The sequence below is a fragment of the Miniopterus natalensis genome, chromosome 2 (genome assembly GCF_054644295.1).
Source record: "Miniopterus natalensis isolate mMinNat1 chromosome 2, mMinNat1.hap1, whole genome shotgun sequence".
Classification (NCBI taxonomy): domain Eukaryota; kingdom Metazoa; phylum Chordata; class Mammalia; order Chiroptera; family Miniopteridae; genus Miniopterus; species Miniopterus natalensis.
The window spans coordinates 173,296,423-173,313,322 of record NC_142082.1 but is presented as its reverse complement, the minus strand read 5'-3'; the positions used below and the strand labels follow the sequence as shown (position 1 = coordinate 173,313,322).

At 45.1% G+C, this 16,900-nt stretch overlaps 1 protein-coding gene across 1 annotated transcript in view; it reads right to left on the bottom strand.

The window, feature by feature from the left end:
* Positions 1-16,900, bottom strand: part of DRAM1 (DNA damage regulated autophagy modulator 1) — a 30,928-nt gene that overhangs the window by 6,389 nt on the left and 7,639 nt on the right. Inside the window, exons 2-4 of the mRNA XM_087813979.1 lie at positions 9,551-9,618; positions 7,356-7,498; positions 2,586-2,763 (exon numbers count right to left, since the gene is read on the bottom strand). Of these exons, the coding sequence (XP_087670105.1) occupies positions 2,586-2,763; positions 7,356-7,498; positions 9,551-9,618 (389 nt within the window). The remainder of the gene's footprint in view (positions 1-2,585; positions 2,764-7,355; positions 7,499-9,550; positions 9,619-16,900) is intronic.

Genomic DNA, 16,900 nt, shown 5'->3' with positions numbered 1-16,900 from the left:
GGGAGAGGGAGAGAGTTGAAACATCAATGATGAGAGAGCCATCGTTGATCAGATGCCTCCTGCACACCCCCGACTTGGGATCGAGCCCACGACCCAGGCACATGCCAGGGCGGGGAATAGAACCTCGATCCCCTAGATCCCAGGTTGATGCTCAATTGTTGAACCACACCCTGCCGGGCTGTCTCTCTCTTTCTTTCTCCCTCTTTCCCACTCCCCGCCCCCCCTTTCCTGAGCACATCTGCACCTTTCCCGCCCCCTTCTTTCCCCAGTGCAAACTGTCTGGGAAACACCCCCAAGCCTTTCCCGTTCCTCTTCCCCCGGGTGCCTTCTCTCTCTGCCTTTCTCTTTCCTCATCTCCAAGAGCCCTGCTTTATCCTCTGTAACTTGTTTCCTGAGCCCACGCAGCCCAGCTGGCTCACTCTTCCATGGCTCGCTTCTGTCTGTGAGTTTCTAAACAAACCTTTGCTTGTATTTGTTTCTCGGCTCCGAATTCTTTATTAGCCAGAACTCAAGTACTAAGGATGCTGAACTGAGGTCCAATTGCCAGTAACATTCTGGTGCCATTTCACCACTAACAATCACATTTTAATTAATTTTAATATTATAGCTCCTTTAATACAATAGGTAAAAAAAATATTCCCACTTCAACATGTAATAATATAAAGAATTATTAATGAGATAGTTCACATTTTTTTCTTAAGTCTTTGAAATCTGGTGTGTGTTTTACATCATGGCCCGTCTCAACGCAGACTGCCTACATTTCAAGTGCATAATAGCCACACGTGGCCTGTGGCTACCATACTGGCTGGCAAGACCAGGTGGAGGGGATGGAATTCATCCAGGAGAAGGGCAGGGGGCAAAAGCAGGGGGCAGGAAACAGCCCACTCTGGGGGAGTCTCAGAGCACATGTTTCAAGCAAAGGAACCTGGACTTGGTGCTATTAGTCATTTTGTGAAGGCAATGATACAGATGCCAGTATAAGACGGATAGTTTACCAGGAAGGGCCTAGAAGCCTGATTCTAAAGTGCCTCACTTTCATCAGTAGTTAAATGAGGCCATTTCACTGAAATATTGCTGTAAGGAGCAACAAAGACACTTTAAAGATGCTCTGAAATATTTGTAAGTAAATTTAATTCCATGCTAATGTTTAAGCCAAACACATTTCCATATGGATGAGTTTGTTCGAGTTAAGGTGATACAGGGACATGCCTTGCTTCGGGTGGGGCTGCAACCCCTTGGCATGGCTCTTAAGAACCCTCCAGAAACAGGAACTCTTACTATGCAAAACTTTAAGGCCTGAAATGCTTGTTGTGCTAAAACTTTCCCTGATTTTAATATTTAGGGGTCTGCCTCCAGAGTTGGGAGCAAGAAAAAGTTTCCCACACCAAGATACTTTGCATTTAACAATATAAACACTTCTGCTCTGAATTTTACAACTGAAACAGGCTAAATAAGGTCTAAAGGAAATATATTGGAAGCAAAAGCATGACTGTCTCCAACCCATAAACAGGACAAGAAACCTGAGAAGGAACTATCTTAGGAACCAGGGTACATACTTTGTCATTAACTTTCTCAATACTAGGATTTATTTCCTCTGTGCTTACAGATGTTGTCATTTCTTTCCCTAAGATGAAAACAAAACAAAACAAAACCCAAGACCATGTGCAGCCTTCACATTGTGTGTAGCTTCCATCCCAAATGAGCAACGCCAAGCTCGATATCAGAAGCACAGGGGATGCTATCACTCAAGCTTGCCCACTCGATACCACAGTCCAACCCAGGCCGACAACATGGCTAATAGAGTAGTTTCCATTTTCCTGTAATGTGTCAGTAACCACTATTTTTCATGAGTTTGCAGCTTTCTCTGACAGGAGTGCAGATGGTATTTCGAAAGATGGGGAAATTTCTACCCCTTGAAGACCACAGCTTTCTCATGTTCTTTGTTAAATACAGAGAGAGAGAACTTTCACTTCCTCTAAATCAGAACATACAAACCTGATAAATTCATATTTTCCTTTCACGTTGAATTAGAAAATGAAATAAAATTTTGAAAATAGAAATCACTAATAAAAAGAAAAGGCTACATGCATTTTAAATGACTTAGAAATAAATAATATAGAGCTTTTAAAAACCTCTTAATGTGAATGATTAAATGAAGTCAAACTAATCACCTACAGGCAGGGCGGGGGGGGGGAGTCTGACCTCTTGGGACGTCTCAAGGCTATTCCTTTAAGTACAATATCAATATTTGGCGTCTTTAGCCAAGTACTCCAAGGAAAAATAAATATTTTCCCATGGCTGGTGAAACCGACCCTGGTGGAAGGAAAGTAAACGGAGACTGACGTTTCCCGACATTTTTCCACTCCCCTCTCAAGCCATTCTCTTTCCTGAACATTCTTTTGATCTACCCTGACCACGTCGGGACCTAGTCTCAATGACTTACACTTTTCTCCCGATGGTTCTTCAGAAGTATATGGAAACTTTGGCCGTGAATCTTTGCTTTTTTCATGCTTTTTTGCTGGGCAGGGGGGCGGGTGGGGGAGGGTATCAAGCTTGTAAGGACAGTGACACATGAGAAAGGATACTGGGGATGACGGCTGCGCAGGAAATGAAGGAGATGGTCATCCGCACACGGCACGTGGAGAGGCTGTTCCACTGCGGACACGACTTGTAAGAGATGATGGATTGCAGGAGCGTGTACACCACACCACAGACAAAAGCCAGGAGGGCACCGCCATCGTGGACCACAGGGACTGCCAGCTCCTAGGGGGAGAGTCACACACATGTGTTACTCCACGCGTGTCTACCCACTCCGTGGTCCAAGCACTCAGTTCCTCTGGGCTATCCCAAGCCATCTGTTGTCACAGATGTACCCACCCCACCTTTGGAAAATGTGGCTGCTTACACAAGATTGCCAAGAGAAAAGCCTTCCCCACAGTGGAATATTATTCAGCCATAAAAAAGGAAAAAAACCTTGCCATTTATGACAACATGGATGGATCTGAAGGCATTATGCTAAGTGAAATCGGTCAAAAAAAGACAAATACTGTATGATCTCACTTATATGTAAAATCTTAAAAAACAAACAAAACTGAACTCATAGATACAGAAAACAGACTGGTGGTTGCCAGAGATGGGGAGTTGAGGAGCGGAAGAAATGGGTAAAGGGAGTCAAAAGGTAAAAACTTTGTTAAAAGGTAAAAATTTTTCAGTTATATATAATGTACGGCATAGTGACTAAGTTGAACAAAAGTGTAGTTTTGAAAGTTGCTAAGAGAGCAAATCTTTTTTTTTTCCTTGAAAGTAAATCTTAAAAGTGCTCATCACAAGAAAAAAATTGTAACTATGAGAAGTGGTGAATGTTAACTAAACTTACTGCAGTAATCATTTCAGGATCTATACATATACCAAGTCACTATGTTACATACCTTGGACGAATACATTGTTATATGTCAGTGATATCTCAGTAAAACTGAGGGGAAAACAATATTAAACAACAGCAAAAAGTAAAAAAAAAAACAACCCACAATTAAGAAAAACAAACCCTTTTCACCCCCTTAATGTTGGGCACCTTTGACGAAGGAAAAATAAACAACACGCAAGGCATTGACTGCTCAGCCATTTCTGGGAATAATCTTCTGAGAATCCTGGCTCTTTCCACTCTCTTTTTTTCCATGCTAAGTCAACATTCAGATTTTACATACTTCTCCCCTCCCACAGGCACGGCAGGGGATTTGCCCAAGTCGACACAGCCTTTAGGATGTCAATCCGCAAACTGCACGGGCCCGCATCAACCCGCATCAACCTGCCGGTGGCGCAGCAAAGGCCCTGGGCACAGCGGGGGCTGTGCTGTCACGAGGAGCACATGCCCCCCACCCAAGACGCCTTTTGAAAGGAAATTACTCTTAGATCAAACATGGATCTTGGACAGAAGATAAAATGAAAACCTGGTGCCCTTTTTGTTATTTATTTATTTATTTTTGTTGGTTTCAGGGAGAGGGAGAGAGAAACCTCAATGATGAGAGTCGCTGATGGGCCGCCTCCTGCACGCCCCGTGGGGCGGAGCCTGAAACCGGGCCTGCGCCCTGACCCTGGGCTCCTGCTCAACCGCTGAGCCACCCGGGCTGTCCCCATGCCCTTTTTAGATCTTTATCAAAACTCCCTTGTTAATGGAAAAGAGAGTAAAAAAGAGGAAACTAGAATATGGAGAGAGATAAGCCTTGGAAAACCTGACTTTCCCAAAAGGCAACTTCCCGAGGAAAAGCGCAGCCGAGGCCGAAGCGGCACAGGGCCGCCACCCGCCTGCCAGCTCGGGACGGAGCGGGCTCCCCGCCACTCCCGCCAGCGCGGTTCTCTCCCCACCCAGGAGCCCGCGCCGGCGCCCCTGCCCTGGCCTCTCTCCTCCTCCTCAGGGTAACGGGTCCGAGAGTGGTTACGCGGTATCAGGCAAGGAAGCTGCAAAGACGGGTTTATGGGACCAGGGACAAGGCAAACACCCTGCTCTCGGGAAAGTTACCGATTCTGTTTCTGGTGCTTGTAAAACTGTAATGGCATCACGGAAGCCTTCAAGAGAACCAAGAGCTCGGTTCTCTCACCACCTAGGCTTTCTTCCAAAAGCCTGCCCTTTGTGGTTTAAGCGTCGACAGGTGTGTCACTTGCGACGTTGCGGGGCTTGGAGAGCAGAGGGATCGGGGTGTCAGCGTGCAGATCCCGCGCTGAACCCTTCCTAGCCGCACTCTCCTAGGCCAAGGGCATCGTCCCAGGCCTCCCTCCCTTTTTCCCCACCGCCTGGCGAGGCTGGAGCTCTGCGATGGTGACGATGCTGACGGGCTTCTTCCTCCCAGAGGCCTCCTGCAGCCGGAGGTTACCTTTCCCGCAGGCTCCCGCGAGCTGCTGGGTGCCAGGGCCACGCCTGCCTGCGCCCTCCCACCATTTCCCTTTCCTGGGCCTCCGCCTCCCTGAGGAGGGAAATCATACCACCCATCTTCTAAGGTTGCAATTAGAATTACATGAGTTAAAGCGCTGATTGTTTTCAGAAGTATGTCACAGAAAATGTTCAGTGCACGTTCTGAAAATCAATGCATCCAGTCAGAAAACGTGGGAATGCCTCAGAGTCTACCGTGCGGGGAATGGCATGGGCAACCTGCGTTGCGCGTGGTGTGTCTGATTTCCACGCAGCGGGCAATGAGGGTGGGAAAGCGAGCTCGCTCTCTCCTCTCCTCCCCTCTCTCTCTCTCTGCACCAGTGATTTTCCACTGGTGAGCCACAAGAATTTTTAAAACATGCATGCAATACCAGACTATTTAGTCAGGGGCACTGACCTCTCTGCCCTCCGATAGTCAAATTAAAAAAAAACCACGACAACAGCCAACACAACAAGAGCCATCTGGTGTGAATGAACCAAAATTATACTTTTTTTTTTTGGTCAGATCAGCAAAAAATATATTTTTTGAGATGAAAAAGGTTGAAAATCACTGCTCTACACTGTAGAGACCTAGCCTTTCCCCTAATAATCAGCAACCCCTCGGGCAGCAGAAGCCCACATAGTCAGGACCTCTGGCAGGTTAAAGATAACATCTTGACCTAAGTTATGTTTCAGTTCCTGAGCCCTAAGGTGGAACAGATCCCCTGGCTACTTTCCTCATGAAACCAGACAGAGGGACACCAGAACAGACCTCAGAACTGTCCTCAAGACCTGAAGTGACCAATCAGCTCCAGCATGACCTGAACCCCTAACGCAAAGTGTCTTACGATTTTGCCCCATATAATCTATAACCTATAGGCCATCGGGGATTCAGATTGTTTAGAGCACAAGCTCCCTGCTTCCGTATTGGCCAGTTGAACATTAAACTATTTTTTTCTTTCTAAAAAAAAGGGGAGGTAGGAAAGTGAAATGGAGCCAGAAGCAAGTTTAGTTCACAGAATGCTTTCTGCGAAGGCCTACACCCCTGCTTCAGGGAGGCCACACATTTGGTTCCCACCTTCCCAGCTTCCCACGTGAACAAGGTCACTAATAATTACAGATTTGTAACATCCCAAAGCAGAAACTCACTGAGAGAATATCCTGGACTCGTGGGCTGTCCTGAGGCTACCCTGTAACATAAGGAAGGGGCCTTCCCCTCAACCCCACGACACAGCCCTGCCTTCCCCAGAGCACTTCATTATAATGTCCCCTCCCTCCACTGACAGATGGCATCCCCAAGTGCGGTGCAGAAATGGTGGCTCCGTGAGGCCTGCGTGGGGCAGGTGAGAGGTCAGACAGAGGACTGTGACAACGGTCATCCTTCCTGAAGGAGCAGACGTTAGCGAACGGGCGGAAAGCGGATGGCGTGGGTGGAGGCCTGAGCTTATTTATTACCCTCCAGATCAACACGAGGGTGCAGCACCCCCGGCTGCTGCTTCGGTGTGTGGACATGGACATTAGCCTCCAGCTGACCCCTGGGCCGAACAAGAAGTCGTCCTGGAGTAACTTCCTTTCTGCTGTCACAGGTGACAACAGTGACGGAGAGAGCAGGACGGCTCCGGTGTCAGCCTATAGTGACGCACCCGCGATGACCGCCAAGGACAGACTGCTGGTTACTGTGCGTTATCTCATGCAATCCTTGCAGCAACCCTACTATTATAATTAGAACTAATTTTAAACACAACGAATATTTTTAAAATATTAAACATTGTCTCCATAGATTAGTAGGTCCCATGCTTTCTTGAAAGAGACCTCGGGAGGAACAGGGATCCACCAATTAGAATGAAACGGGCAGGGTTTTTTCCAGACACTTGACACAATAAGACTACATCGAGCCGGCTCAGTTGTCATGTAAGTTAACTGGCTCCGCCAGGGCCACATTTTGGCTCAGCAACTAATTAGCTAAGGAACCCTGAGCAAATTATTTCACTTACACCTACCTATATCTTATTGTGAAAGGAAGAGATCAGATGCCGTTGTTTGAATTGAACACCAGAGGTTCAAACCGTAGAATCAGTACATACACACACTACACACACACACACACTCATACACAGATATTTTCATGCTTAGTGAAATCACCACAGTGGCTGAAGGAGCTCTCCCAGCACGTCAACCTCATCAGTGAGGACAGGGAGCATTGCAAGGCCCACGGCATCGTGCAAAGCACACTCTCTCCTCCCCATCACGCACGCACCCTATTGCCCCCCAGTACCAGGCAGGTCTGACTTCCAAATGGCATTTGTTTCTAAACAGCAAATTACCCCCATTTTGATAAACTCATCAACTACGTGACAGCTATACTGGCACGAGCATGGCTCTTGTGTTCTTGCTTCTCCAGACACACATTCTCCGTCTCCCCCCTAATAACCGAAAAGATGTCAGGGCGTACCTGAAAATTGGCGACGATGCCCATTCCGATACACCCCACCAATCCCAGAACTAAGGACACCAAGTTGAAAACGGGAGTGCTGAAGTAGCTGGTTTGATTCTGCTTTTCCACTATTTTGTATCTTGTGTACATTGTGGCTGCACCTGAGAAAGGAGCAGTAGGGAATTTTTATTATTTGACCGTTTAGAATGGAAAACACAGAAACAGCTTTGTATTGTTTTTCTCTTTTTCTTTCTTTCTTTTTTTTTTGGTTAACCGTCACCTGAGGATATTTTTTCCATTGATTTTTAAGAGAGTGGGAGACAGGGAGGGAGAGAGAGATCGATGTGAGAGGCATCAATTGGTTGCCTCCTGCACATGCCCCAACGGGGGCAGGGGTCGAGTCTGCCACCCAGGTATGTGCCGTTGTCCAGGAATCGAACCAGAGACCCCTCGGTGCAAGGGCTGACACTCTACCACTGAGCAACACTGGCCAGGGCTACATTGCTTTTTATAAAGTTTGTATTTTCACTTTCCTAATTGTCACAGCCTCCCCATTCACCCAGCCCTGTACTTCCTTACCCCACCTTGCTCTCTCCCCAGTGTGATGGGGACACACCCATACGCCTTCTTGGCTGTTATCTTTTTCCCATAAATGCTATCATGCACGTACTGTTCTGTGACTTCCTTTTTTTCACTTAAAAATGTACCACAGAGATCTTGCCATGTCAGCACAAATAGGTCTATCGACTGATTAAATAAATTACAATACATCCATAAGAGCAATATCATGCATGGGTTAAAAGAATAAAGTAGATTTCTATGTATTGAAATAGTGTGATGGCCATAATATTTGTGCTGAACTTTAAAAGCAGGTTAAAAGCTAATCATTTATCATAGACATTTAAACAAAAACATTCGTGTCGGATTCTGCCTTGCCTAAAAGCAAAAACCATATTGATTGCTTGCTGCTGACAAAATAGTCTCTTTGTCTTTTTAATCGGGCAAGGATGATGTAAGAGGGTGCTCGGATTGATGGACTATGTCTACTTCCCCTTGCTCACCTCCAAAACCTTGGGAGGAGAAGACCACAGATGGGTGATGGGGTGAAACTTTCTCTCTACCAAGGATGAACAAGTTCCAAAGGTGCCAAGTCACTAGGTAGAGTTTCCAGCACCTCTGTCCCTTCCCACCTGTACCAGTAGAGAGGGACAGAGTGCTGGTTACACGACAGGCCCCTGGAAACACCTGACTGTTCCACAGAGTGGGTGTATGAAAGGACTAAGAGAGAGAGACCTCTACATTACATCTACAGTCCAGGACCACTCCATAGTAGACAGAGCTTTTCGGTTATTACATTAATTGGCTCATGAGAGGGTTACATCCTATCAACTGCATCTCAGGGGCACCTGAGGAACTGAAAAGAAAAATCATGCCTGAGTTGGAGACAAACTTCCCTACTTCCCCTTTCCCCTCTCTCCACCAGGTAAGACTACACTTTAGTCAATGGTTCAAAAGCTTTAGGGAGTATCCAAGTCCCCTACACTGCTGGTTCCCAGTGTGTGTTCTTGGGCCCCACTCCCAGAGATTCTGTTGAGTAGATCTGTGTGGTGTAGCCCTGAACCTGCATCTGAACCAGCCCCCCACATGATTTTCATGGAAGTTGCCTTCAGAACATACGTTGAGAAACATTAGCTTACACACTAAGTGTCTTTGGCTTACACAAATGTACTGTATATAAATCACAATTTTAAAAAATCAAATTACATTCAAAATCCACTTCATAATCTTGTGGTCAGTTGACAGGTAAATTGAGGAACAGGTCTACGAGGCCATAAATAGCTGTGGATTTCAAATCATATTTGTTTCTCAAAGTAGAACAAAATTCCAGTTGCAAAGGCTATACATTTTAAAAATGACACACACCAAGAATGAGCTCTGATGTAAACTATGGACTTTGGATGACAATGAGGTGTCAGCGTAGGTTCATCAACAAGGTACCACTCTGGTGGGGTGTGTTGATAATGGGGAAGGCTGGGGGCTGGGGGTAGGGGGACGGGGCTATGTAGGGTATCTCTACCTTTGGATTAATTTTGCTGTGAGCCTAAAACTGTCCTAAAAAAAATTAAGTATGTTTAAAAATGACAATAAAAATTATACACAGCACATGAGATTGTGAACTTTTCATTTATTTATAATAATTTTTGTGTACTTACCAAGAAATGCAGAGAAGTTTATCATAAATCCAAAAATACCACTCTCTGGAGGTGTTGTTCCTGTGTCACTGAGAAAGAGAAGAAATATCCAAATTATTAAAAAAGAATTCAGGCCCAGCCAGGCGTGGCTCACTGGTTGAACGTCGGCCTATGAACAAGGAGGTCACGGTTCAATTCCCGGTCAGGGCAGTGCCTGGGTTGTAGGCTCGATCCCTAGTAGGGGGCGTGCAGGAGGCAGCCGGTCAATGACTCTCATTGATGTTTCTATCTCCCTCTCCCTCTCTCTGAAATCAATAAAAAATAAAAATAAAAAGGAATTCAGTTCAGACCTCTGGGCAGGCATAAAATCGGCAGGTTTTATAGTGTGTTTCTTTTGGGTGTCTAGTCACTTGGAATTGCAAAGATTTGGCCTCATTTTGTTCTAAAGTGTTTTAATTTTGGCTCTGAAAGATAACTAAAATTCATTTTTTTTCTACCTTTTTTTATTGTAAAAAGCTAGGAAAAGCTTAAAGTGGATGGTGGTGGTATTTCAAAAATAATCGAGCTCAATAAACTTGATATGTGTCCACTCGAGGTGAAGAATTGAATGTGACTATTTTGGGGGGGAAATGGTCTGAAATGACACTGGAAAAATCTACCATTGGGATATTAAATACACATAAACACATTAAATTTTTTCAACAATTGGATTTACACACAATTTTACAGGGCTGGAAATATAATGATGAAAAGCTGAGCAATATGATTGATATCTATGAGTACTTTATGGAAGCAGTGTATTGAGGGGCTATATTGTGATAAATTATTTTAACAAGAAAATTATTTCTAGAAAACATATTTCAGGTGCAGTCTACCAATTTGGTAATTAAATGAGTTAGAAAGTAGTCTTTGGTAGTTCTGTTTTCTTTTTCTTTTTTTTCCCCAGGTGATTTTGAGAGTATGTTTATTAAAGCTGAGGCTGGTGAAACTAGGAAAGGCTTAGGACAAAAACCAAAAAAAACAACAGGGGAGAGCATAGGCGGAGCTGCTTTGGCTCTCTAGAAATGTTATGGGGGAAAAAGTGAGCAAAGGCAGGTCTGCTGTTAGCTCCCTGGAAAGTCAGACAAAAGGGGGCCTTGGAGACAGGTTCAGGGGGCTGGCCTGGGATGAGCTGCTGCTGCCCATTTCTCCCTGGTTGCAAGTCCTTTTGAGACCCTTAGCATTTAGGAGATCCTCGCCTGAGAGGGAAGAAAGGTGTAGGCGATAGGTTCTGTTTTCTATTGATCAATGCCAAGGTTTAAATTTTTACATTTTCAAGCTGCCTGCGTAAAGCAACAGTTGAAAACTGATGACAAAAGAGTTTCCAACATAAAACAACTCGTGCCCATCTTGAGTGTTCCCACGTATTAAATCATTCCTGAAATTTAAGTATTGAAAGATCCATCTCATTGAAAAGACACACTTCAAAGTGTTTGAAGAATTCCACAGGAAGCCTGTGTGTGCGGAAAGCAGAAGCCTTTGTAAACACTCGACACTTGAAGAGTAGAGCTTGTACTGCAGCTGGTACTCTGGTGTCTCAGCCTTGCCCAAGTTCCAGCCTCACCAGGGTCCCAGTCCCTCTGGAGTCCCAGCTCTGCCACCTTCCTGCCATCCCATAGGCATGCAGGGAGCCTGGGTGCTGCTGCTGCTGCTGCTGGGCCTGAGGCTATGGCTCTCCCTGGGCATCCTCCAGTTGAGGAGGAAGACCCAGCCTTCTGGAGCCGTCAGGCAGCCCAGGCCCTGGACATCGCCAAGAAGCTGCAGCCCACCCAGATGACTGCCAAGAACCTCATTATCTTCCTGGGGGACGGGATGGGGGTGTCCACGGTGACAGCAGTTTGGATCCTAAAGGGACAGATGAATGGCAAGCTGGGACCTGAGACAAAGAAAGATAAAAAGCCTCAAGACAACAGGCCGGTGTAGCTCAGTGGTTGAATGTCAACCCATGAACCAGGAGGTCATGGTTTGATTCCCAGTCAGGGCACATGCCCGGGTTTTGGGCTTGATCCCCAGTAGGGGGCGTGCAGGAGGCAGCTGATCAAGGATTGTCTCTCATCATTGATGTTTCTAACTTTCTCTCCCTCTCCCTTCCTCACTCTGAAAAAAAAAAAAAAGCCTAAAGACAAGGGACCCACAGCATGCTCTTGCTAGAGCGTGCCCATGCCTCGCATCTCTGCTTTCTTTCTAAACTCTAAGGGTCCCCACAATACTTACAACCAGGGGAGTAGCAGGCAGTGGTAGCTTGTTTTGGGCTAACCCCCTGAACCTGTCTCCAAGGTCCCCTTTTTCTCTGACTTTCCAGTGAGCTAACAGCAGCCCCACCTTGGCTCACTTCTTTCAATGTGACTCATTTCTAGAGGACCAAAGCAGCCCTTCCTAGGCTCTCTCTGGTTGCTTCTTTTACCTTAAGCCCTTCCTTCATTTCACTGTCCCCAGCTTTAAAAACACACCCTCAAATTCACCTGGACTCGCATTGTGAAATCTTCCCTGCACATAGTCAAGAACCTTCACACTACTGGCAGGCTGGAGGCAGACCTGCTATGAGTCCGGTCCCCACCGATAATAAAGGGATCACCAGGAAGGTGTCAAGTAGGCAAGATTTCATAGCTTCTCAAATGTCATCATTTAATTGTAAACATCTTTAACAAATATTCACTGTCATGGTAAATCCGATTTCCTTTCAGAACTCCTGAGTCTACAACACCCACAATTAATGCATGAATATCAATGGGCCTACCTTCCTACCCAGGGGGTGTCAGGAGGCAGCCGGTCAATGATGTATCTATCTCATCGATGTTTCTTTCTCTCTCTCCCTCTCCCTTCTTCTCTCTCTAAAATCAATAAAAACATATTTAAAAAATAAATAAGAGAAAATGAAGAATGAATGAGAGGCAAAATCAGCTGCCCCCTGATCCAGCAGAAGTAGTCTCTCACCCTTCCCAACTCCCACCACTGATTCTGTACCACGTGGCTTATGCAATATGGTTCCAGCCCTGCCTCAGTCCCATCCACCTCCTCACTTGTCAGCTTGCAAATGAGGCACTTCCCGAAAATTAAAATGGGGATAGGAACCAACTGTTCGTTTGCATGTGTCTTAGCAGCTGTTGAGGGTATCATGTGTACACAGTAGTTTCTAGGGTACTTTGTGCTTAAGAAATCAGTTTTCTTCTATATTTCCATTATTTATATTTCTACAAGTGAAGTTCATCATGAAAAATTCCAAGTTATTTGTCTAACATCGTTCTTCAAACTAATTTCTGATGTTAAGCCAGTGTACAGTCACTCGACGCTCAAAGGGGTGAAAAGAAATACAAAGAAAACATGTATGACAATACAAGCCTGGTCAGATGCTGTTCTTTTAATCATTGGACAGCTGGGATTCCATTACTGCAAAGCCTGGAGTCATGATTTATGAGGGGACTGAAATGACAAGATGCAAAATTATCTGCAAGCCCAGACTGAGGTTTTTGGTTGACCTAAAATCCTAGGCCCATTGCTTAGGAGATTAATCAGGACTTAGAACCTAAAAACACTTAATACTCCACTAGAAAAGGAGACCATTACTTCCTTTATCTTCACAATAATTAAATATATCACGTAAAGGAACAAATATATCAACTATTTTTAGATGTAAAAAGAATTTCCTACTCATAAGTACAATTTGCTCTCTCCTCACACCACCCACATGCAGCTTTCCCTCTATCAGTCCGAGATTCCTCTCAGTTCACTCACACAACATTTTTTTAAAAAATTGTTAAGCACTACCTGAGTGTCGGGAACTGTGCCAGTTAATGGGGCTACAAAGATGAAAAAATAATTTGCTATCTTCAAGAAACTTAATACCTAACACAAAATTCAAGGACCCATTGATCACACATAGCTACCGATTGCTTTCTACGCTAACGGGCAGCTTTGTAGCCGTGGAGAATGAAGTTGGTGGAACTTATACTCTGGTGGGGGGGCAATAAAAGTAGTGAGTCACGCTGTGCAGAAGAGAAAAGCTGGATCGGGAGACAGAGGGTGACCGGTGAGCCGCCCACTGAGACGGTGTTCTGGGAAGGGTACCTGAACAGAGATCTGAATGGAGTGAATATCGGGCCGGGAAAATTACAAGCAGAGAAGAGCAAAGTGAAAGGCCTTCAGGTGGGGATATATTACAGGAACTGCGAGGAAGTGGTGGCGGGAGGGAAGTGAGCGGGGACACGTGTGTGCGAACGGGGGTCACAGACAGCCGCTTGGGTGGTGGTGTCGTGGTGAGGACTCCGAGTGTCATCCTAAGCCTGATGGGCAGCTGTTGAGGGCGGCGAGCAGGGAAGTGATACGAAGTTGACGTGCTTGAGGGATGTTACAAAAAGACTACAGAGAGGCAGGGAGACCGTTAGGAAGCGCCGTCAAACTACTGAGCCAGCTGGGGCCTGGGTAACTTGGCTGGATGATAAACGGGCAAGCCTGCGGCACCACCCTTTATTTTACTTTTTTTGTTTTTTGGCCTCCGAACAGCCATGATGAACTGTTTATTACATCTATGTTACACACGAATCCCAGCATAATGCCATAGATACACGGAGGATGGTGTAGAAATATACTTTAGTTCAACTGGAGTAAGAATTTGTCAAGAGATGACAACGGCTGGGCCCAGGGTGGTAACGAAGAGGGAGGCGTTACGTCAAACTCGAGAAGTTTTCTGAGGGAAGAGTATCTAGAAACCATCCTGCTTGGACCACAGCTGCGAATCTTACAAAAGAAAAGCAGTGAACATTTCCTCAGTGCTTGCACTCGGCCAGGCACATTGTATTTGGTCTTCACAATATTATAAGGAAAGTACTTACTATTAGAAAAGTAACTTGCTTAAGGCCACATAGATAGTTAATGGGGAAGCCACGCCAGGCATCGAGAGCGGTCTCATTTCAATGGGCACAGCTTGGGAACTCTTCTCTGCTGCGCTCTGTTCCACTGCTTGTTATGACAACGTATTTCCATATGAGTTTACAGTGTTGTATATTTACAGCCAACCGGGCATCAGCCATGCCTCCCCAAGCCGTTAGAAGGCTGTCCTCGGCATGCGGTAACTCTACCATGCACGTTCTTGATGGGGTGAAAGGCGATCGCTGTCAGGTAAAGAGGACCATCAAGTGACCGCTCTTTTCTATAAAGTTGAATTTGAGCCATTATATTTAAAAGCTGTCAGCTCTCATCAGTTGAGACTTTTGAGCAACATTCTAATGCCTTCTTAAAAATAGGAGTAACAGAAGAAAAATGTTCACAATTCTATTTAAGTTAGTGGGGAGAAACTGTCATGTAATCAAGTGACCATAGAAAATTAAAATTGAACAGAGGAGCCTGGCCGGTGTGGCTCAGTAGTTGAGTGTCAACCCATGAACCAGGAGATTACGGTTCGATTCCCCATCAGGGCACATGCCCGGGTTGAGGGCTCAATCTCCAGTAGGGGGCGAGCAGGAGGCAGCCGATCAATGACTCTCATCACTGATGTTTCGAACTCTCTCTCCTTCTCCCTTCCTCTCTGAAGTCAATAAAAGCATTTTTTTTTAATTGAACAGAGGAGAAATTACATATCGACTGTTGGCTCAGAAGCCGAATGCTGCATCCATCACCTCAATTAATTTTCAAGCTGTAAAAGATTGGGATCCTCAATACTGTCCTTATGCTTTTATTAGAATTAAATAATTTGGGTCATGTTTTCTTCTAGAATATAGTAAACTATAAATCATCATTTAAAAGAATGGTACTTTTCTCAGCTAAGTGTTATAAATGGCATGCCTGCCTTTTCATCCTCGTGACATCGTAGCTTAGAAACACTAGGAGGTAATAATCACTGCACTGTAAGGACCGAAGTGTCGTTAGCATCATGCCAGGATGTGTGGCTCTATGCACAGACCTTGTTCTCTGAGTCTTTATTATCCCAGACCCCACTGTTTCGGTTGAACAGGAAAGCAAAGGTCACCACTGCCTGAAATTCAATGTAGCTGGTAATCAAAAAGTTAGTTTAGGCAGGAAGTCATCAAAAATTATATGGAAACGTACACACCACAAACAGAAATGCAAATCCCCTTGCCTACTTGCTGACGTAGGCCAAGGCTGTTACATGAGTACAAATCCAACATATGTCTTTCTGATACATAAACCACGCCTACCCGGAATTGTTTCATTTCGTTTTGGTTTCTTTAAAGTGGAGAAAAATCTTAGACACTTTTAAAGCCATTTGAGTGCCATATCCTTCTGGCTGTTGTGTGATTTTTTTTTTTTTAACAGTTTCTGTAAATCTTTACATATGTCATAAACACTATTAAACAGACTGCAATTTTTTGACTTGTCTCTTTTGAATCTTTCCCCAAAACATTCTTATCGAGTTTTCTTAGAAACTACAATTCTCTTTTTGCACTTACAGGCCAACAGTTTACGTGTATTGAGTTAAAGCACACCGTTATGATAAAAACAGTACAACTTGGCATAAACACTTTTGGGAACAAGCGCAGCTGGCATTTGATAAGGGGACAAAGAAAGAGGCCGAAGACGCGAGCAAGCGGCTCAAAGCGGCCACCGCCGGGAGAGGTTTTCAGGGCCCACGGGCTCGAGTCAGTATATGTTTCAGAGAATGAGGTTATCAGTTAAACCACCAAATTCATTAAGTTGAGGTTGGTTAAGAAAGTTTCTTTTATGGGCACAACTACACCCATCACTTATAAAAATCAGCCCTCAACCAAATGTCCTTTCCCTACTTAACACTAGCATCTATCCAGACCAATGTGGACTTGTCCCTTGGTAATACTAATAGCAATTGCTTACGGAGAATTCATTATGTCCTTGGACCAGGGTGTCAATGAGTTCTAGGGGGGCTCATGTGTTACTTCATGGGGGAGGTGCTATTATTAACCCACAGGGAAGCAGAGAGAGGTAAAGTAACTTGTCCAAAGTCCCACAGCTGGGGCAGATGGCAGACGTGTGTTTTCACCACAGCTGCCTGCTCTGAAGTTGCTCCTGTATCCAACACACTCTACTGCCTCTCAGTGTGGTTCCAAATGTTGTAAATACTCAACATGGTGAATATTCACTAGGTGACCCAGTTTTCTGCCACCAATCACTGCACCGGGCTTGTGGTCATGAGGAGGAACAATGAGAGGGACCAAAGGCCACATTCATCCAGCAAACAGCACTTGACAAGAAGTGAGGCCAGGCTACTCAAAAGCAACCAGGATGCAGAACTGGCAAGACTTTAAAAGTCAAGGGTCTCAGAATGTTCTGGAAGCATGAGACCCAGCCAAAGCAGAGGGTATAAAAGAAAGTGGCTTATCGTCGGGGAGGAGTTGATAAGTA